This window comes from Mustela nivalis (assembly GCF_964662115.1).
Source record: "Mustela nivalis genome assembly, chromosome: 9".
NCBI lineage: Eukaryota > Metazoa > Chordata > Mammalia > Carnivora > Mustelidae > Mustela > Mustela nivalis.
Window position 1 is genome coordinate 105,852,302 of NC_139028.1, and position 21,623 is coordinate 105,873,924.

Consider the following 21,623-nt stretch of genomic DNA (forward strand, 5'->3'; position numbering starts at 1 on the left):
TCTGGGGCAACCATTGCATGTTTTTTAAAACTCTTTCACTAGTTTATGCATTTATATGCAAACACTATCAGTTACATACATGTTACCCCACTAGCTAATGTGTGAATGTACGGACTACAATATGGTAACTTTTTTTTTAAGATTTTATTTATTTACTTGTTTGAGAGACAGTGAGAGGAAGAGAGAGAGAAGGAGCACAGAGAGGGGCAGAGGCAGAGGGAGAAGCAGGATCCCCGCTGAGCTGGGAAACCAATGTGGGACTTGATTTGAGGACCCTGAGACCATGCCTGAGCTGAAAGCCGACACTTAACTGGCTGAGCCACCCAGGCACCCCTGGCAATTATTTCCTAAGGAAACACAAAATGCAGTAGAAATTCAGAGACATTTCAGAGATTCAGCTCAGAGACCCAGTTATATCCATAGGAGATCTGCATGAGGCATGTTCTGTATGGAAGAAACTAAGACTGATAACTCTAGCTTCATTCTCTCTCTCTCTCTCTCTCTCTGTCTCTCCCACCATTTGTGTGTGTGTGTGTGTGTGTGTATGTGTGTGTGTGTGTTTGCATGTACCATAAAGCATCATGTACTTTTGTCACTAACTCCCCAAAGCTTCTCTTTGACAGAAACAACCTCTTCCTGTACCCTGCCCCCCTCAACGCCTTTCGAGGGCATTGTGGTGATGGCGGTAAAAAATCTGAGTGTAGAGACAACCTTTGCCCTCCTGGGTTTCACCGATTACCCAGAACTTCATATACCTCTTTTCCTTGTGTTTCTGATCATGTACATTATCACTGTGGTAAGAAATCTTGGGAGGATAGTTATCATCAAGATTAACCCCAAATTCCCCATGCCCATGTATTTTTTCCTCAGCCACCTTGCTTTGGTCGATTTTTGTTACTCTTCTATCGTGACTCCCAAGCTGCTTGGGAAACTGGTCATGGCAGATAAAAGCATCTACTACTTTAGCTGCATGTGCAATACTTCCTGTCCTGCACCGTTGTGGTAACCGAATCCTTCCTGCTGGCAGTGATGGCCTATGACCGCTTTGTGGCCATCTGTAACCCTCTGCCTTACTGGTGTCTGGCTCATATCTCTGGGGTATGTTTGGTCCCCTGGTACTCCTCTGCTATGCTCTGTGCTCTCCAGCTAAACTTTTCTGGACATAACATAATCAACCATTTTTTCTGTGAATATACTGCTCTCCTTTCTGCCTCGAGCTCCGACATACTCATTCTCCATCTGCTGCTTTTGGGCTTTGCCACTTTCAATGAGGTGAGTAGACTACTGATCATCCTTACTTTGTACATTTTTATTTTTGTGACTGTACTTAATATCCGCTCTGTCAGCGGGCATCGCAAAGCCTTCTCCACCGTGCCTCCCACCTGACCACCATCACCACCTTCCACAGGACCATCCTTTCCCTCTACTGTGTGCCCAACTCCAAGAACTCCAGGCACACTGTCAAAGTGGCCTCTGTATTTTATACAGTGGTTAACCCTATGCTGAATCCTCTGATCTACAGCCTGAGGAATAAAGATGTGAAGGATGCCCTCCAGAAATTAATAGACAATAGACCCAGAAGTCCCCTTCCACTGAACTAATCTCACAGATGTTTTTAATCCCAATGAACAATGGTAACAGAGGCTTGTAAAACCTTTAGCATACATTGGCATGAGGTTTTTTAAATGACTTTAATGTTACTGCATTGTGAATTGGTAAGCTCAAATCTCCTGAAGATGCAAGGTAATTCTGGATTTTGATTCATAAAATTTCTATTTCTTCAAATTGCCTAAAAGCAAACACATAAAATATTACAAAGCCCAAGAGATGATTCTGTGTGGGGAATAAAGGTACTGAAGGATCATGTTAACTTGCCATAGAAAATGCCTTTCTGATTTGTTACTTTTTATGAAGACTAGTTACTTGCTTTTTTTTTTTTTAATTAACGTACAATGTATTATTTGCTTCAAGGGTACAGATCTGTGAATCATCAGTCTTACACAATTCACAGCACTCACCATAGCATATACCCTCCCCAATGTCCATAACTCAGTCACCCTATCCATCCCCCTGCCAAGCAACCCTCAGTTTGTTTCCTGAGATTAAGAGTTTCTTATGATTTGTCTCCCATCCCAGTCCTATCTCGTTTCATTTTTTCCCTCTCTACCCTCCATGACTCCTGCCTTCCTCTCAAATTCCTTATATCAGAGAGATCATAGTTACTTGTCTTTAAAGTTATGTGTGTGTAGTCACTAAAGCACTGTCTTTTTGGGGAGATGCAGATGGATATGCTGTGTGATAAAAGGAGAGGGTGCTGATTCTTTTCTGACACCTTCATCCTTGGGCTTTATGAATTCTATGAACGGATGGTCTTACACTTCAAACAGCTTGTGTTGAGAAGTACACAGGGCAAGGACAATTCTATCTGTTGTGTAGATAATGACACAGAGTTTCAAAAAACTAGTCTAGAAATGACTGAAATGATTGATCTATGATTAAAGGGTCTCAACTCTACGGACTACAAATCTAGTGTCCTTTCACAGTATTATCAAGGCTATTAGTCTGAGAGGTCACAGACGTTCATTTCCTCCTAGATTGTCTGGGACAATCTCTAGAGTCATTTCAATATTCTTTCATTATGCTTGGATAGGATTACTCAGAAGGCTGCATTCTCAGTATTATCAGGTCTGTAAATCTCTACAAGCACTATCTAGTCTAGTTCATATGTATTAGGCCTGGGGTGAAGGCAATATATGTTCTACTGGGGCGTACTGAAGAATCATATTTTGAAGTTTCTGTTCTAATGTTTATATGAATGACTAAACAAGAACAAATATCTGGTAACAAATACCTTAAAAATTAAATGGTAATAGGAAGGCTAAATTTAAAGTCATTATTATTAAAAGCAGTGTCATATTGGGACAAATAGAGAACCATATGAAGAAAAAGATAAAACTAGATGTCTTCTTTATTTCACACACCAAAAGAGAGTTCTAAAAGCAAGTTTGAAACTTGGATTACATGAATATACAAAACTTCTTGGCAAAACAACTTAAAGGAAATTAAAATGACAAAATGAGGAAAAAGTCACTACTTATATCACATTTAGTAGAGAAGAAAATGACAGTCTTAAAGGAAAGTTGACATGAAATATAATTAAGTAGTCTATATAAAAGGAATAAAAATACCCTTTAAATATTTGAGGATTTTTTTTTAACCTCAAACTAATAGAAATACAAAGGAAATCTGCCTTGAGGTATCACTTCTCACCTATTAGAAGGACAGAAATCCTAAAGTTTAATGATATATCAGGTAAGTGAATCTGCAGGGAAATAAACATTTTATACATTGGGGTCAGGAAAGTCACATGTTTCAAGTGATAGGAGCTACAAGCAACCTTACATACACACTCATCCTCTTCTAACATTGATGGTTCTAAGAATCATTCCCAAAGACAGAGTAGCAGATAAAGTGTAAATAATATACTCAATAGCATTATTTATAATAACAACATACTGGGTGCAACCCAGCATAAAGGTGGCTGAGTAAACTATGTGTCACAGTAAAAGTATCTGGTCATGAGGAAAGAGAAACCTTTCTATTTATTGCTGTGAAGGACATTTTCCATGTTCTCCAGTTCATTTTCTTAAAGGAATAAAGACAAGACGTAGAATATTTTTTTTAGAAGAGGGAAAGGAAACAAAATTAATAAAGATAGGAAGAGTTGAAAGAAAACTTTGAGGAATATACTTTGTAGCTTTTTAGTTTTTTTTAAGATTTTATTTATTTATTTGACAGAGATCACAAGTAGGCAGAGAGGCAGGCAGAGAGAAGAAGGGAAGCAGGCTCCCCACTGAGCAGAGAGCTGGACACAGGGGTGTGGGGGGGGACTCCATCCCAGGACTCTAGGCTCATCACCCCAGCCGAAGGCAGAGGCTTTAACCCACTGAGCCACCCAGGCACCCTTACTTTGTAGCTTTGACTTAGAGGAAATTAGATATTGGACATGTCTTAAAAGACATATATTTAGATAAAAAGGTAAAAATAAATATTTAAAACTTGAAAACAGATAATAACAAATCTATTATAATACTGGAAACATGATCAAATGGTGTAAACATTTTTTCTAAAGGACAGCACTTTGAGTATACCTTCCCACTATATATGATGTTTATTTTAGTATACATAAGTCACTATTAAAACACCATTGAAACAAAAGTTATCAGCATGAGGGAAAATTACAGCTTTAAAGTATGGAAAGGTAAGTAAAAAAAAAAAAAAACACTTTTTCATCTTAATTTGAATTAGAAATCTAGATAGAAACTACTTCTTAATTTTAATTTTTATTTATTTGTTTACTTTTGCCCTTCTAAATAATACCACCAATAATGACAACTCAGTAGCAATGAGTGTCCTTATTCCTCAAATTTCTCTGAAAGGAAATATTTGCTTTGTAAACAGAACTGGTTTTTTGTTGTTGGTGGTGGTGGTGGCTTTTTTGTTTGTTTGTTTGTTTGTTTGTTTGTTTAGACAAATAGTTGAAATCTGAGGCAGAGATTAAATGAACGTTGTGCAACTTGATTTTCCAGAAAGCAAGAATAGTATTAACAGCTAGTTGGATCATTTCAAAGAGACATAGGACACAATTTGAAATGGCTCCAACTAGCTTATAGTTGACATGCAAATAAATATTGAATGCAATTAATTTAAAGCCATAAAAGGTGTTTAAGCCTAAAAATTAAAATCTAGATACTTTAAAAAAACGTCATTGACTACTATTAAGGGTTATTGGGGGATTCAAGGCATTACTCTTAAAACTGGTAAATAGATAAATATTTATTCTGTCTTTCCTTTATGAATTGTATTTTGGGGTCACCTAATGGTCTATGAGGGGAAATTCAGAAAGAATGAAAAGTAGAAAATAGGATGGAATTAGAAAATCACTATCTCTGCAATCTGAATAAAAATTATGGATCAAGGCAATGGCTTCTATAAGTATTAAAATCATTAAGCAAAGTGTTGGTGGGAAATGCTAAAATGAAGTAATCTAGCTAACATTACCTGAATTCAGAGATCACACTGAGAATCACTAGGAGTCAGACAATCAGTTAACAGGTGCTTTGAAATTTGATGCAATGAGAGTCATCAGAACCACATATGAAGAATTCTTGCCTAACGGAAACAACAAGAGAGACCTAGAACTAGTAAGATTTCTTGGTGTATCATTTTTAAAGAGCTGGATCAGGAACAAGTCAAAGGACACCAAACAAAGCAGTAAACCAAATGAGGGACATGCAACATTCCACAAATGGTCTAATTTTTGCACAAGATTACCTGAACACACATACATGTAGGTGCACATGTGCCTGAACACACAAACGCATGCACACACACACACAGAACTGTTACATAAGATATGGAACATAATGTTACATAATACACTGTTTTCATAAGAAAGGAAACTTATTTATAACAGCTAAATGTGTGTGGAATTTTTAAGAATATATTTTTGTGAGGTGCTATTTTGGCAAGGGTACATATTTTCACATTTTTGTTTCCTTGATTATTTTCAAAAGACTTAATTTTTTAAGATTTTATTTATTTATTTGTCAGAGAAAGAAAGAGCACTCACAAGCAAGGGAACAGCAGGCAGAGGGAGGAGCAGGCTCCCCAATGTGGGACTCTATCCCAAGACGCTGGGATCATGACCTGAGCCAAAGACAGATGCTTAATGGACTGAGCCACCCAGGTGTCCCAAAGACTTAAAGTTTTAAAATTTCACAGATAAGTCTTTTTAAAGTTTTATTGTCTCAGATTATTTCTGCAGACCTGAAATTACTCAGTGATTTTTTTTTAATGAAAATGTACTACAGAAGTACTCAACAAACAGCATCTGATATTTTATCGTTCTAAGAAATACCAACATAGTGGCATAAATAGGGCTTTAAAGGACACCCACAGATATACCTAAGTAAGTTTCCTTCTTTTTTTTTATTCTGCCATAAATAATGTCACCCTGAAATATCCAAGTTATAATTTTGCAAGCAGGTTTAGACAGCAGAGAACATCACCTCAACTGCAGAATTATTGAGATGCATAATAAAACTGAATGTATGCTTTTTCAAGTTTTTATTTTAAATCCACTTCGATCCAGTGTAATGTAAGTTTCAGGTATATAACTTAGTGATTCTACATTCAAATAGACTACCCAGAGCTCAACGCAAGTGCATTCATGAACACCCACCACTTATTTACCGCCCCTCCCAGTAACCCTCTGTTTGTTCTCTATAGTTAAGAGTCTGTTTTCTGGTTTGCTTCTTTTACCCCCCAACTGTGTTCCTCTGTTTTGTTTCTTAAATTCCACATATGAATGAAATCATGTGGTATTTCTCTTTCTCTGGCTGACTTATTTTGATTAGCCTAATACCCTCTATCTTCATCCATGTCAGGTGTTGGTAAGGATGCGGAGAAAAGGGAACCTTCTTACACTTGATGGGAATACAAACTGGTGCAGCCACTCTGGAAAACAGTATGTAGGTTCCTCAAAAAGTTAAAAATAGAACTACTTTTTGATGCAGTGATGACACTACTAGGTATTTATCCAAAGGATACAAAAATATTGATTTGAAGGCATGCAGGCACCCCGATAGGTATAGCGGCATTATCAACAATAGCCAAATTATGGAGAGAGCCTAAATGTCCATTAATTGAAGGGATGAAAAAGATGTGGTATAAATATAACTCTATGGTCAACTAATCTTCAACAAAGCAGGAAAGAATATCCAATGGAGAAAAGGACGGTCTCTTCAATAATAAGTGGTGTTGGGGAAAATGGACAGCCGTATGCAGAAGAATGAAGCTGGACCACTTTCTTACACCATACACAAAAATAAATTCAAAATGGATTAAAGATCTAAATGTGTGCCAGGAATCCATTAAAATCCTAGAGGAGAACACAGGCAGCAAACTGTGACCACAGTCACAGCAACTTCTTACTAGACTCATAGCTGGAGGCAAGGGAAACAAAAGCTAAAATGAACTATGGAGACTTCATCGAGATAGATCTTCTTCACAGCCAAGGACACAATCAAGAAAACTAGAAGGCAGCCTATGGAATGGGAGAAGATAATTGTAAATGACATGTCTGACAAAGGATTAGTATCAAAAATCTACAAAGAACTTATCAAACTCAATATCCATAAAACCATCTAGTTTAGAAATGGCCAGAAAACATGAGTAGACATTTTTTCAAAGAAGATATACAGATGATTAACTGACACATGAAAAGATGCTCCACATCACTCATCATCAGGGAAATACAGATCAAAACCTTGATGAGATAGTACCTCACACCTCTCAAAATGGTTAAAATTAACAATACAGGAAACAACAGATGTTGGTAAGGATGCAGAGAAAGAGGAATCCTCCTATGCTGTTGGTGGGAATGCAAACTGGTGAGGCCACTCTTGAGAACACTATGGAGGTTCCTCAATTTTAATTTTAATTTTTTATTTTTTTTATTTTTTATTTTTTATTTTATTTTTTTTTAATTTTTATTTTTTATAAACATATATTTTTATCCCCAGGGGTACAGGTCTGTGAATCACCAGGTTTACACACTTCACAGCACTCACCAAAGCACATACCCTCCCCAATGTCCATAATCCCACCCTCTTCTCCCAAACCCCCTCCCCCCAGCAACCCTCAGTTTGTTTTGTGAGATTAAGAGTCACTTATGGTTTGTCTCCCTCCCAATCCCATCTTGTTTCATTGATTCTTCTCCTACCCACTTAAGCCTCCATGTTGCATCACCACTTCCTCATATCAGGGAGATCATATGATAGTTGTCTTTTTCTGCTTGACTTATTTCGCTAAGCATGATTCACTCTAGTTCCATCCATGTTGTCGCAAATGGCAAGATTTCATTTCTTTTGATGGCTGCATAGTATTCCATTGTGTATATATACCACATCTTCTTGATCCATTCATCTGTTGATGGACATCTAGGTTCTTTCCATAGTTTGGCTATTGTGGACATTGCTGCTATAAACATTCGGGTGCATGTGCCCCTTTGGATCACTACATTTGTATCTTTAGGGTAAATACCCAATAGTGCAATTGCTGGGTCATAGGGCAGTTCTATTTTCAACATTCTGAGGAACCTCCATGCTGTTTTCCAGAGTGGCTGAACCAGCTTGCATTCCCACCAACAGTGTAGGAGGGTTCCCCTTTCTCCACATCCTCGCCAGCATCTGTCATTTCCTGACTTGTTGATTTTAGCCGTTCTGACTGGTGTGAGGTGATATCTCATTGTGGTTTTGATTTGTATTTCCCTGATGCCGAGTGATATGGAGCACTTTTTCATGTGTCTGTTGGCCATCTGGATGTCTGCTTTACAGAAATGTCTGTTCATGTCCTCTGCCCATTTCTTGATTGGATTATTTGTTCTTTGGGTGTTGAGTTTGCTAAGTTCTTTATAGATTCTGGACACTAGTCCTTTATCTGATATGTCGTTTGCAAATATCTTCTCCCATTCTGTCAGTTGTCTTTTGATTTTGTTAACTGTTTCCTTTGCTGTGCAAAAGCTTTTGATCTTGATGAAATCCCAATAGTTCATTTTTGCCCTTGCTTCCCTTGCCTTTGGCGTTGTTCCTAGGAAGATGTTGCTGCGGCAGAGGTCGAAGAGGTTGCTGCCCATGTTCTCCTCAAGGATTTTGATGGATTCCTTTCGCACATTGAGGTCCTTCATCCATTTTGAGTCTATTTTTGTGTGTGGTGTAAGGAAATGGTCCAATTTCATTTTTCTACATGTGGCTGTCCAGTTTTCCCAGCACCATTTATTGAAGAGGCTGTCTTTTTTCCATTGGACATTCTTTCCTGCTTTGTCGAAGATGAGTTGACCATAGATTTGAGGGTCTATTTCTGGGCTCTCTATTCTGTTCCATTGATCTATGTGTCTGTTTTTGTGCCAGTACCATGCTGTCTTGATGATGACAGCTTTGTAATAGAGCTTGAAGTCCGGAATTGTGATGCCACCAACGTTGGCTTTCTTTTTCAATATCCCTTTGGCTATTCGAGGTCTTTTCTGGTTCCATATAAATTTTAGCATTATTTGTTCCATTTCTTTGAAAAAGATGGATGGTACTTTGATAGGAATTGCATTAAATGTGTAGATTGCTTTAGGTATCATAGACATTTTCACAATATTTATTCTTCCAATCCAGGAGCATGGAACATTTTTCCATTTCTTTGTGTCTTCCTCAATTTCTTTCATGAGTACTTTATAGTTTTCTGAGTATAGATTCTGTCAGAAATCAGTTGCATTTCTCTACACCAACAGCAAGACAGAAGAAAGAGATATTAAGGAGTCAATCCCATTTACAATTGCATCCAAAACCATAAGATACCTAGGAATAAACATGGAGGTTCCTCAAAAACTTAAAAGTAGAACTACTCTATAATCCAACAATGGCACTACTGCATATTTATCTAAAGGACACAAAAATATAGATCCAAAGCGGTACATGAACCCCAATGCTTATAGAAGCATTATCAAAAATAACCAAACTATGAAAAGAATCCAAATGTCCATTAAATGATGAATGGATAAAGAAGAGAAAGCATATATATATATATATATATATATATATATATATATATATATATAATGTAATGTAATATTACTCAGCCATCAAAAAATAAAAAATGAAATCTTGTCATTTGCATTGACATGGATGGAGCTAGAGTGTATTATGTTAAGGAAAATAAGTCAATCAGAGAAAGACAAATACCATATGCTTTTACTCATAAGTGAAGTTTAAGAAACAAAACAGCTGAACATCTGGGAAGGAAAAAAAAGAGTGAAGCAAACCATAAGACACTCAATGATAGAGAACAAACTGGGGTTGATGGAGGGAGGTAGGTGGGGAATGGGCCAAATGGGTGTTGGCTACTACAGAAAACACTTGTTATGATGAGCACTGGGCATTACATGAAAGTGATGAATGCTAAATTCTATTCCTGAAACCGGTATTATACTACATGCACACTATGTGTTAACTAACTAGATTTTAAATGAAAATTTGGGGAAAAAAAGATGTGGTATATCTATATAAAATTTTACCATGCAGTACATGATCTTGAAAATTTCAAGATTTTTGTTGTAATAAACCTGACTAGACATAGGAAGTTCAGTGGAGTGGATGTTTGTTTAGGTTTATGTTTTGTTTTATTTTGAATGCAGTTTCAATAATTACTTCTGAAACATTCTTATTCTCTGTGAACTATCTCCTCTCTGTAGTGAAATTCCTCATAGTTCTGGTAGTTTGGCTCTCTTTCCAGTTCCCTTGGAAAATCATATTTATTATTCATTAAAGATTCATGGTACACTGACTTTATGTTGGTCATTCACCTAGGAGTTTGGAATATATTAGTGAGCAAAGCAATGAATGGTCTCTGCTTTCCTGGAAGTTTTGTCTTAGTAAGGGGAACCAAACAATATACAATAAAAGAAATAAATAAGGGTTAAAATACATTTGAACTGTGTGAAGTAATTTAAACACTCAATTAGGTAATGGAGTAGGTCCTGCAGGAATATAGTTAAGTTCCTGGAAGAATTCACTGAAAAGGTACATTTCAATAAAAACTTAAGGGAAAGCATTTCAGCGTGCAGGAAACCTGAGTAGAAAAGACCATAGAGAAGGAGTGGGTAATATTAAAACAACAACAACAAAAAGCAAGGGACAAAAGCAAGGAGGTCAGACTAGCTGCAGGAAGCAGACGTAGGAAAAAGTAATAGAATAGGACAAGATTTCAAAGGGGCTAGGTCATTTTCTCAACTTGATACTTAACTTTGTAAATATTTCTGCTTTAATTCTCAATGAATCATAAAGACCTAAAATATAGATCTTCACACTTACCCAACAGGTTAGAGTGGATGGTAGAAAGAGGCTCATGCCCAGCATATAGTTGTCACTCAGTATTTGGTAAAGATGATTTTTATAATTCCATAATATTGATAATTGTAAGATGGTATGGGAGTAATCAGAAGTTGAGGAAGTGATTTTAAAACATACATTTTGGGGGTGCCTGGCAGGCTTAGTCAGTTAAGCATCTGCCTTAGGCTCAGGTCATGATCTCAGGGTCCTGGGATTGAGCCCCATGTCAGGCTTTCAGCTCATTGGGAAGTCTGACTCTTTCTCTCACTCTCCCTCTCCGCTTTCTCTCCCTCTCTCTCTCTCTCACACACACATTAAAAAAAAAAAATCTATAAAAAATAAAAAAATAAAACAAAATATAAATTTTTCTCTGAAATGTTCCCAGTGCTTTTCCAGGTTTGTAAGAATTACATCAGAGAAAGGTGATTAATTTCAATTGTGGATTTCGTGACCTCAAGAGAATGGGAAAGTCATAATCCCTTGAGTTCGTATCCCAAAGGTTGTACTACAGATATAAGCATATATCCATCCGTTCCAGCCAGGAGAGGCCCTACATGTGCCATCATCAGGTTTGTTTTAAGATTCTAGAGACAGATTGATATTAACTTCAGGGTAGGGTATCTATAAAACAACATGGGAGGTAGAAATTTACCCTTTCGATATAGACAGTTCTTGAGAAATATTTAGTCACTTCAAGAGTAACATATCTAAACATGCAAGGAAGGGAAAGTGCATTTATTCACACAGTTTTGTGTTAGAGGGGCTCGCTCAGATGAACAAGGAGTACCTGTGGTGGGAGAATAGAAGAAATGTGAAAACTGGGGATGTGCATTGTCTTGTTTCTATAATTTACTGAATAAATAGGCAAGGTAGACTAGAGAAGATTTAAATAAAATAAGAATAGCAGAGTTGGAACAGACTCTATTGTGAAAAAAATTGAAAGGGATCAGCTTTAATTAAGATTATAAAACAGGAAACACATGTGTCTAAACAAAAATTACAACAAAATGGGGGAAAAATAGGTAAGAAGATTACAGCTCTTATGTTTATTGGATTCACTGATACAGGATATTTTTACCAACAATTTAATAATAGCATTTGGGGTACCAGGAGCATCACATTAAATGTAACATTGGTTTAAAATAACTTCTTTTTTTTAAAATATTTTATTTATATATTTGACAAACAGAAATCACAAGTAGGCAGAGAGGCAGACAGAGATGGGGAGGGGGAGAGAGCAGGCTCCCTGCTGAGCAGAGAGCCCCTGTGGGGCTCGATCCCAGGACCCTGAGATCATGACCTGAGCCGAAGGCAGAGGCTTTAACCCACTGAGCCACCCAGGTGCCCCGTATTTTTTTTTTTTTTAAGATTTTATTTATTAGAACATCAGTCAGAGTCCGATGTGGAGGGATGGACACATGTTGGGATTCCAATCAGGGCTCTAGTCACAGATGTGTAGACTGATCCTTATTTACATGTCTTAGGAAAAGTCAAGTTTTCTCCAGCTTCTGTTTTGTCATCTCTAGAATAAGGAAGTAGACATTATTATATTTATCATCTATTCTAATTTTATTATTCATCAAGCAATGCAGAAGGATTGACAGGAGCCCAGCAGTTGAGAGGATTACTCTGGGAAAACTAATTAAGATTTATTTTGGATATCAGATTTACTGAGTCAGAAAGAAAAAGATTAAAGTGTTATATGAAATGAAAAGTAAAGGCACAAATATGAATTGTTAGGGGTGTTTATTCTTATATAATTTTTTAAATTTAAGTTTAATTAGCCAACATATAGTCCATCATTAGTTTTTGGTGTAGTGTTCAACAATTCATTAGTTGCTTAATACCCAGTGCTCATCAGATCACTTGCCCTCCTTCATGGCCATCACCCAGTTACCCCATCTCCCCACCCTCCCTTCTACAACCCTCAGTTTGTTTCCTGGAGTCCAGAGTCTCTCATGGTTTCTCTCTCTCTTTCTCTGATTTCTTCACATTCAGTTTTCATTCCCTTCCCTATGGTCCTCTGTGCTATTTCTTATATTCCACATATGAGTGAAACTAATTGTCTTTCTCTGCTTGACTTATTTCATTTAGCATAATCCCCTCCAGTCCCATCCATGTCAATGCAAATGGTCAGTACTCATCCTTTTTGATTGCTGCATAATTTTCCATTGTATATATAAACCACATCTTACTATATAATTATACATATTATAAATTATTATATATAATTATGTATAATTATATAAATATAATTGAATATATATAATATATAATAATTTATAATAATTTATATATTAATTTATATAATAATTTATATATTATTATATATTATATAAATTATTATATATTATTATATATAATCATCAGCTGATATGGACATCTCAGCTCCTTCCACAGTTTGACTATTGTGGACATCGATACTATAAACATTGGGGTACATGTGTCCCTTCTTTTCACTATCTGGCATAAGGTGGTATCTCATTGTGGCTTTGATTTGTATTTTCATGATGGCAAGTGCTGTGGAGCATTTTTTCATGTGTCTGCTAGCCATTTGTCTATCTTCTTTGGAGAAGTGTCTGTTCATGTCTTCTGCCCATTTCTTGACTGAATTATTTTTTTTGGGGGGGTTGTTGAGTTTGAGAAGTTTTTTATAGATCTTGGATACCAGCCTTTTATGTGTTATGCCATTTGCAAATATCTTCTCCAATTCTGCAAGTTCCCTTTTAGTTTTGTTGACAGTTTCCTTTGCTGTGCAGAAGCTTTTTATCTTGATGAAGGCCCAATAGTTTATCTTTGCTTTTGTTTCCCTTGCCTTTGGAGACGTGCCTTGCAAGAAGTTCCTGCAGTCAAGGTCAAAGAGAGTGTTTATTCTTCATGTCACAGTATGAACCTATGACAAAAAATTAATTTGTTTGGAAATTTGTCATTTTTGTACTGTTTTTAGGACCAGCAGAATCAATCATCATATTATGCTAGCCATACCATTTATGAATTTATAATGTTCAAGGACAGCTAAATGTGCTATAGGAAGATTTGATTTAAAATAACCACAAATCCCTTTATCTCATATTCTTCTTTGTAAATATTAAACATTATAGTTGAGAACTTACAAATTTTTAAGTCAGTAATTGTATTGCTTTTTTACTTAAAGAAAATTTTAAAAATGATTTTCATGTTTTAGAAGGGGGCACCTGGGTGGCTCAGTGGGTTAGGCCTCTGCTTTCAGCTCAGATCATGATATCAGGGTCCTAGGATTGAGCCCCACATGAGGCTCTTTTTTCAGCAGGGAGCCTGCCTCCCACTTGTGATCTCTCTCTCTCTCTTTGTCAAACATATAAATAAAATCTTTAAAAAAATAAGACCTTTAGCATACCTTGCATAATAAACACATAGCACAGAGAAACTGTGAAAAGATATTTTGCTTCCTTTTCTACTCTTGCTACGGGTAGCTAAGCAAACTTCTCATATCCTCACTCTCCTTAATAATTTTGTTTTCAGGACCAATTCAGATTCTGACAAGCAGAAACCATCATGTTACTGTCAGTGAGAAATAAAAGTGGGGCTACATTCACCCTCCTGGGCTTCTCAGATTATCGAGAGCTGCAAGTCCCCCTCTTCTCGATTTTTCTGACCATTTATCGTGTCACTGTTGTAGGGAATATTGGGATGATAGTCATAATCAAGATTAACCCCTAACTGCACACCCCCATGTATTTCTTCCTCAGCCACCTCTCATTTGTGGATTTCTGCTACTCCTCCATCATTGCTCCCAAGGCCCTGGAAAACCTGACTGTAGAAGACAGAACCATTTCATTTTCAGGATGTGTAGTTCAATTCTTTTTCTTTTGTACCTTTGTGGTAACTGAATCCTTTTTATTAGCTGTGATGGCCTATGATCGCTTTGTGGCCATTTGCAACCCTCTGCTCTACACAGTTGCCATGACCGGGAAACTCTGTGCCATGCGGGTGGTCGGATCATATACATGGGGAGTAGCATGTTCCTTGATACTCACATGCTCTGCTATCAAATTATCTTTTCAGGGTTTCAACATAATCAATCACTTCTTCTGTGAGTTCTCGGCATTGCTCTCCGTGTCTTACTCTGATACTTATATCAACCAGTTCTTGCTTTTCGTTTTTGCCACCTTCAATGAGGTCAGCACTCTGCTCATCATTCTCTTGTCTTATATATTTATCATTGTCACCATCCTCAAGATGCGTTCGGCCAGTGGTCGCCGCAAAGCCTTCTCCACCTGTGCCTCCCACCTGACGGCCATCACCATCTTCCACGGGACCATCCTCTTCCTCTACTGTGTGCCTAACTCCAAGAACTCCAGACACACAGTCAAAGTGGCATCTGTGTTTTACACCGTGGTGATCCCCATGTTGAATCCCCTGATCTACAGTCTGAGAAATAAGGATGTCAAGGGTACAGTTGGCAAGTTAATGGGCACTAAAGTCTTTTCTTTTTGAGCATATGATTTTAGTAGCATTTATCCCTGAGATGTAAATACAGTGTGCCCATAAAGGTTGATTGTAAAGGTAATTTTAAAATTAATTAAGAGTTAAGGTACAATGGGAAGGATGTGAATTTTGATTCAAAGATACTACCCTTATCTCTTGCTCACTGGGAAAAAACAAAAACAAACAAAAAACAAACAAACAAACAAACAAAACAGCCTCTCTCATCTTTAGATTTTAATCTACAAAATTGTAACATAATCTAGCTCTTATCTGATTGTGAAGACCAAATGATAATATATATACCATGTAGTATACTTTATATGATCTCAATAAAGATTAATTTCATTGTCCTTTCTTATAACATACCTGCAGTACACTTGGCTCTCAATAAACATGTGAATTTATCTCACAAAAATCCATGTAGCAGTTAAAATGAGACACAGTCTCCCTCTTCAAGGAATGCAAAATCCAGTGTTGACAATAAGGCAGTGAAGAAGGCAGCCATGGTGTTTGAAAGAAAGAAAAGTTCAAGTCCATTTCAGGGTTTTAGAGTAATGCCTTCAAAAATAGCTTTTGTCTGATCTTGGCTTTGGATGACAGGATGGACAGAGTTTTAGGAGACAACAGGGGATGAGTGGTAGGTGAAAAAGACACCCAGAAAAATACCTCAGGTTGAAAAAGACACCCAGAAAAATACCTCAAACTCAGGGAATTATCAGATGAATCCATCTTAGGAAAATCCATGTAAGATAATGAAAATCTGAAAAATGATTATCTGTAACCAATTACATCCATGGAGTTCTTGAAATGTGTGATTATATGCAAGAATACAAACACAGGCTGTGGTTTGTACCCCGTTGGGTTAGGAGGCATTCTACAGCCAGTAAAGGAGCAGAGCTGGGGGAAATCCTTGTGCCAATTCTGTTTAATGGCGTCTGGCATCCAGCAGGGAGATGCTGCTGTCCCAGCACGATCAGAAGCTCTGCTCTTCCTCACATGGTCATATTGGTGCCACAGATCAAAAAGCAGCATATGGCCTCATTTTATCTGTGACTTTTGGGTGTGACTTTGGGCAAGTTAGAACAGTCTCGGCCTCAGTCACCGTATTGTAAATGGGCATAACTATACTGACCTCACTTATTTTTATAAACAAAATGTGTTAATAGTTGTATTCAGGGGCACCTGGGTGGTTCAGTGCGTTAAGCCTCTGCCTTCGGCTCAGGTCATGATCTCAGGGTCCTGGGACTGAGCCCCACATCAGGCTCTCTGCTCAGTGGGGAGCCTGCTTCTCCCTCTCTCTCTGCCTGCCTCTCTGCCTACTTGTGATTTCTCTCTGTCAAATAAATAAAATAAAATCTTTAAAAAAAATAGTTGTATTCAGAACAGTACCTAAGACAGAGAAAGTGTTCAGTGTATGTGAGCATTTATTACTGTTCTCAGGAGAGGAGGCTTGTTATTCCCACCCATTTCTAGCATTTGGCAGAATTCTAGTTTGACTTCAGACCACATGCCTTCCAAGAAAGAGCTTTTGAGTATAGCACAGGCAAAGTTTATAAGACCTGTTCATATATTTTATGACTACATAGATTTCATGATGCCCAGTCCTCAGAGCAATGCATGGATCCAGCATGCATTTCTCTGCAATTTATCATGAACTCTGGAAGGAACCTTACTGAATTGTAATATGGGATATTACAAGCTGGGAGAGCCTTTCTCCTTTTTTACACTTCATAGAGGTCATTAGTTGTTTGAGTGTCAGAATAGTATGGTTTTCTTGATATCTGATTTATATGCTACAGATATCATTAATTACTTTGGAGACCTTAGGGAACATGAGTCCCAGAAATACATACACACAAAAGCATAAACCTTTCCACGATAGCATCTTCAGAAAGGGAGGAAGCAATATTTAAAAACAGAGGTTAGTTGCACTTCACTAAATGATATTTTCTGGAAGCTGGAAGATTTTTCTCTCTTTTCTTTTTCTCTTAAGTTATTATAGCCATGTATATGAGAATGAGGAACTGTAGAGGAAGACACTAGTATTAAACATATTTTTTAAAAACCTGTGTTAGACAGTGGACTCTGAGGAACTAACTGAGGGTTTTAGAGGGAAGGGGGGTGGGAGGTTGTGTGAGCCTGGTGGTGGGTATTGTGGAGGGCACGTATTGAATGGAGCATTGGGTGTGCTGCATAAACAATGAATTGTGGAACACTGAGAAGAAATTAAATAAATAAAAGTTTAAAAAAAACTGTGTTTTGCTCTTTCTTAATTAGAGAATATTTTAAGAAATGCCATGTTTGGGTTATTCCCTTATGAAAACATCTTTTTTATTTGTGCATTGAGAAACAGTTTCAATGAGGAATGGAAACAGTCTAATCTGCATGACCAAATACCTTGTAACAGGTGCTGGAATAAGAGGGAAAAGAGTATAAGCAAGTAGGGAAGAATGTCTGGCCCCCTCCTTTCCTTTTCCCCTCGCTCACACTGACTCCATCCATGGAGTTTGGCAAAGACCACATGGAGACCCCTCCTGGTCACTCTGATGCTGAGAATAGCAGGAAAGGGTCCTCTGGACTGTTTGTGGAGGGACACAGAAGTAGGGACCACATCTGAAGCAGAAAGGAAAGGAATTATTTCATTCTTGGGCACCACACTTAGAAATGTCCCTCCACAGCAGGTGTCCTAGCCTCGAAACCATGGACCTTTTGAGCCACATACTATTTTTATGTTTGCTTGTGTTCTTGGTATGTGTGTGAAGGGAGGCGGGGTTTGGGGCTGCCTTGGGCATCTTAGCATGTCCAGCAGTAAGCCTGGTCTCTAGCCACTAGATGTCACTAGCACTCCTTTCTATTGTCAAAACCAATAATGTCTTCAGAGAGCCAAATGTCCCAGAGGGATCAAAATCGCTGCTGGTTAAGAGGCACTTCTCTATAAATAGTAATCAACAGCCTGATTTTTCACCTTTATTCTTGAAAATGAGTGGGGTTTTCAAAATTATATGCTACGTTGAACTGAGAAAGAGACAACTGACTTCTGTTGGCTATTGAAGAGAGAAAACCATATTATCAGAATAATTATTTGTTTTCAAACTGAGATTTCTTAAGGCACATATGCTTTAACTCCTTGAAATCATATAAAAAATGATTTTAAATTTCATACCTTTTTTGAAAAACAAACAAAAAAGAAGAAATGCCTGACCTCATTGAATTTTAGTGTAGACTCTGTTTGTTCCAGGAATAATCAGTGTGTCTCCATGTCGTGAATTAAGGCAAGTTTCTACATTTTTTTTTAAATGATTAGAATAAAATATTTAGGTTTGATGGATTTCATGAGTGTTAAATACTCAAAGCAACTTATGTATACATGTATATAATATTCTATCTGTGCCATCTGGCTTACTGTTTTTTGTTGTTGTTGTTGTTTGTTTGTTTGTTTTAAGGATCAGCCCTTCCTTTTTTTTTTTTTTAAGATTTTATTTGTTTATTTGACAGACAGATCACAAGTAGGCAGAGAGGCAGGCAGAGAGAGAGGAGGAAGGAGGCTCCGTGCCGAGCAGAGACCCTGATATGGGGCTCAATCCCAGGATGCTGGGATCATGTCCTGAGCCAAAGGCAGAGGCTTTAACCCACTAAGCCACCCAGATGCCCCTGGCTTACTGTTTTTTAACTTGCATTTTATCATAGCTATTTGTCAGGTCATTAAATGTTCTTCAAAAATATCATATGCATAGTTTTGCATAATATATAGGTATCATAGCTTTGACCATTTCCCTCTTGTTTGACACTTTCTTTCTGAGTTTTATTATCACAAATAATGTTGCAATGCACCACCAAACATTTAATACTTTCATGGTACATTTCTGATTAGTTCCTCAAATAGATTTAAAGCAGTGAACGTATTTGTCAAAGGTCATTATAAGGCTTCAGAGTCATAGTTATAAGAAGTTTGAATCCAGTGCCATTTCCCTGAAAAATGGCTGGCATTGAATAGCATAATTAACAAAATCACTATGCTAATTTTACAGAAAAAATGCCGGTAAGGACCATAAAAGCTACTTCTCTATTTAAAACATAGTGATAAAAAATGAACACTTGGTGAATTAACAATCTTAAATACATAGACTTTTCATTATTTCTGTGGAAAACAGAGAATTCTGTGTATTTAAAAAAATTATTTCCTGAGATCTCAATATTCCCAGTACTCATTAAACATTCTGCCAGGAAAGAGGGATTTGAGTTTCAACAATATGGCTAATTAAATAATGTTTGATGTCTTTCCAATGATTCAATTTCTAGCTCTGAATTGTGTAGGCCTCGTTTAAGGAGTCATATAAACTGTTCGGTATGTGTATGATTTTGTGTGATCTGTGAATTAAACTGGTGTCTTGTGCATCTTTGCCACAATGCCTGCAGGAAAGCAAGATCCTATTTCTTCACTGAAAACATTACCTAACATACATGTTATCATACATTTTTAGAAGACAGTCAAACATTGAATTTGGGATCATATAATGGAGAGTAACTATTAATATTTTCTCCAACCTCAATAAAGTGGAAACATGGAGAAGGAAAACTGCACCAATGTGACTGAGTTCATCCTTCTTGGATTAACAGATGCCCCTGAGCTGAACGTCTTCCTCTTTCTGCTGTTCCTCCTCATCTATGGAGTCACAGTTTGGGGAAATCTAGGCATGATTGCAGTGATTCAGGTCAGCTCTCAACTTCACACTCCCATGTACTTTTTCCTCAGCCACTTGTCCTTTGTGGATTTTTGCTACTCCACGATCATCGTGCCAAAGATACTGTCCAATATCTTACACAGGGACAAAACCATCTCCTTCCTGGGATGCATGGTGCAATTCTATTTGTTTTGCACGTGTGTGGTAACTGAGGTCTTCCTGCTGGCTGTGATGGCCTATGACCGCTTTGTGGCCATCTGCAACCCACTGCTGTACATGGTCACCATGTCCCGGGATCTCTGTATGGAGCTGGTGTCTTTCTGTTACCTCTCTGGGACGGTGTGTTCTCTGATCCACTTGTGTTTAGTTCTTGAGATCCCCTCCTATAGATCAAATGTGATTAATCACTTCTTTTGTGATCTACCCCCTCTCTTATCCCTTGCTTGCTCTGATGTCTCTGTCAATGAACTGCTTCTGTACATCCTGGCCACCTTCAATGAGATCACCACCATCGTGATCATCCTCACTTCCTACTCACTTATTCTCATCACCATCCTGAGGATGCGCTCTGCAGAGGGAAGACGCAAAGCCTTTTCCACCTGTGCCTCCCACCTCACAGCCATCCTTGTCTTCCATGGAACTATTCTTTTCATTTATTGCCGGCCCAGTTCTGGCAACAGCATGGATACTGACAAGGTGGCCACGGTGTTCTACACCATAGTGATTCCCATGCTGAACCCCCTCATCTATAGCCTGAGGAACAAGGATGTGAAAGAATCTGTCAGGAAAGTGTTGAGCTCCAAAATGTTTTCCTAGAAAATATTTTCTTAACAGAACTCAGTGTCCCAAAAGTGGAGGCTGGTGGAAGGGTAAATGGGTAGCCTGTAGTGTTTGAGTGGAGGGAAAAGCCAGGAAGTAGAAAGTTCTGAGTGATTCCTTTTATTTCACTTGCATTTGTCCCTCTTCAAACTTTCCATCACTGAATAACCACTACTACCAGTACCTGCATTTCTGCGCATCACACATTTTTGTTTTTTGCTTGCTTTTATTTTGTTTCTCCATTCTAACTCTCCATTGTGGATAAAATACTGTCACATGTCAGTGGGATTCTAATCTACTTGTAGAAAACATACATATTTACTTTTCTAGCTAAATTATGGAAGGAGCCCTGTTGCCCATCAACTGATAAATGGATAAAGAAAATGTGGGATATCTGTAAAATGGAATATTACTCAGCCATCAGAAAGGATGAAATACTGCCCTTTGCAATGATTTGGATGGGGATAGAATGTACGATGGTAAGCGGAATATGTCTGTCAAGGAAAGACGAATATCTGATGATTTCACTCATATGTGCAATTTAAGAAACAAAAGAGGTGATCATAGTGAGGGAAGAAAAGAGAGACAAACCAGAACACAGAATCTTAACTATAGAGGAGAAACTGAGGGTTGCTGGAGGGGAGAGGTGGGGCAGATGCCTTAAATCTGTGAAGGGTGTTAAGGAGGGTGCTTGTGAAGAGCACTAGGAGTTGTATGT

The 21,623-nt window shown here is 37.7% G+C and overlaps 3 protein-coding genes across 3 annotated transcripts in view; all 3 read left to right on the plus strand.

The window, feature by feature from the left end:
* The window catches only part of LOC309840367 (uncharacterized protein), a gene marked incomplete at both ends in the record, with an annotated part of 43,265 nt that extends 41,664 nt beyond the window's left edge, over positions 1–1,601 (plus strand). The window contains 5 exon segments of the mRNA XM_082682420.1: positions 668–971; positions 974–1,063; positions 1,066–1,130; positions 1,132–1,369; positions 1,372–1,601. Coding sequence (XP_082538546.1) covers positions 668–971; positions 974–1,063; positions 1,066–1,130; positions 1,132–1,369; positions 1,372–1,601 — 927 coding nt within the window.
* Positions 1,602–14,471: 12,870 nt separating this feature from the next.
* On the plus strand, positions 14,472–15,413 carry OR5D18 (olfactory receptor family 5 subfamily D member 18; the record flags this gene model as incomplete). The annotated part of the gene is given in 2 exon segments (XM_082747836.1): positions 14,472–14,633; positions 14,637–15,413. Coding segments are annotated over 2 exon segments (939 nt in total).
* Positions 15,414–19,966: 4,553 nt separating this feature from the next.
* On the plus strand, positions 19,967–20,902 carry LOC309872897 (olfactory receptor 5L1-like; the record flags this gene model as incomplete). The annotated part of the gene is made up of 1 exon (XM_082747865.1): positions 19,967–20,902. One exon carries the CDS (start codon positions 19,967–19,969, stop codon positions 20,900–20,902), a length of 936 nt encoding a protein of 311 aa, XP_082603991.1.
* Between the last annotated feature and the right edge of the window lie 721 nt (positions 20,903–21,623).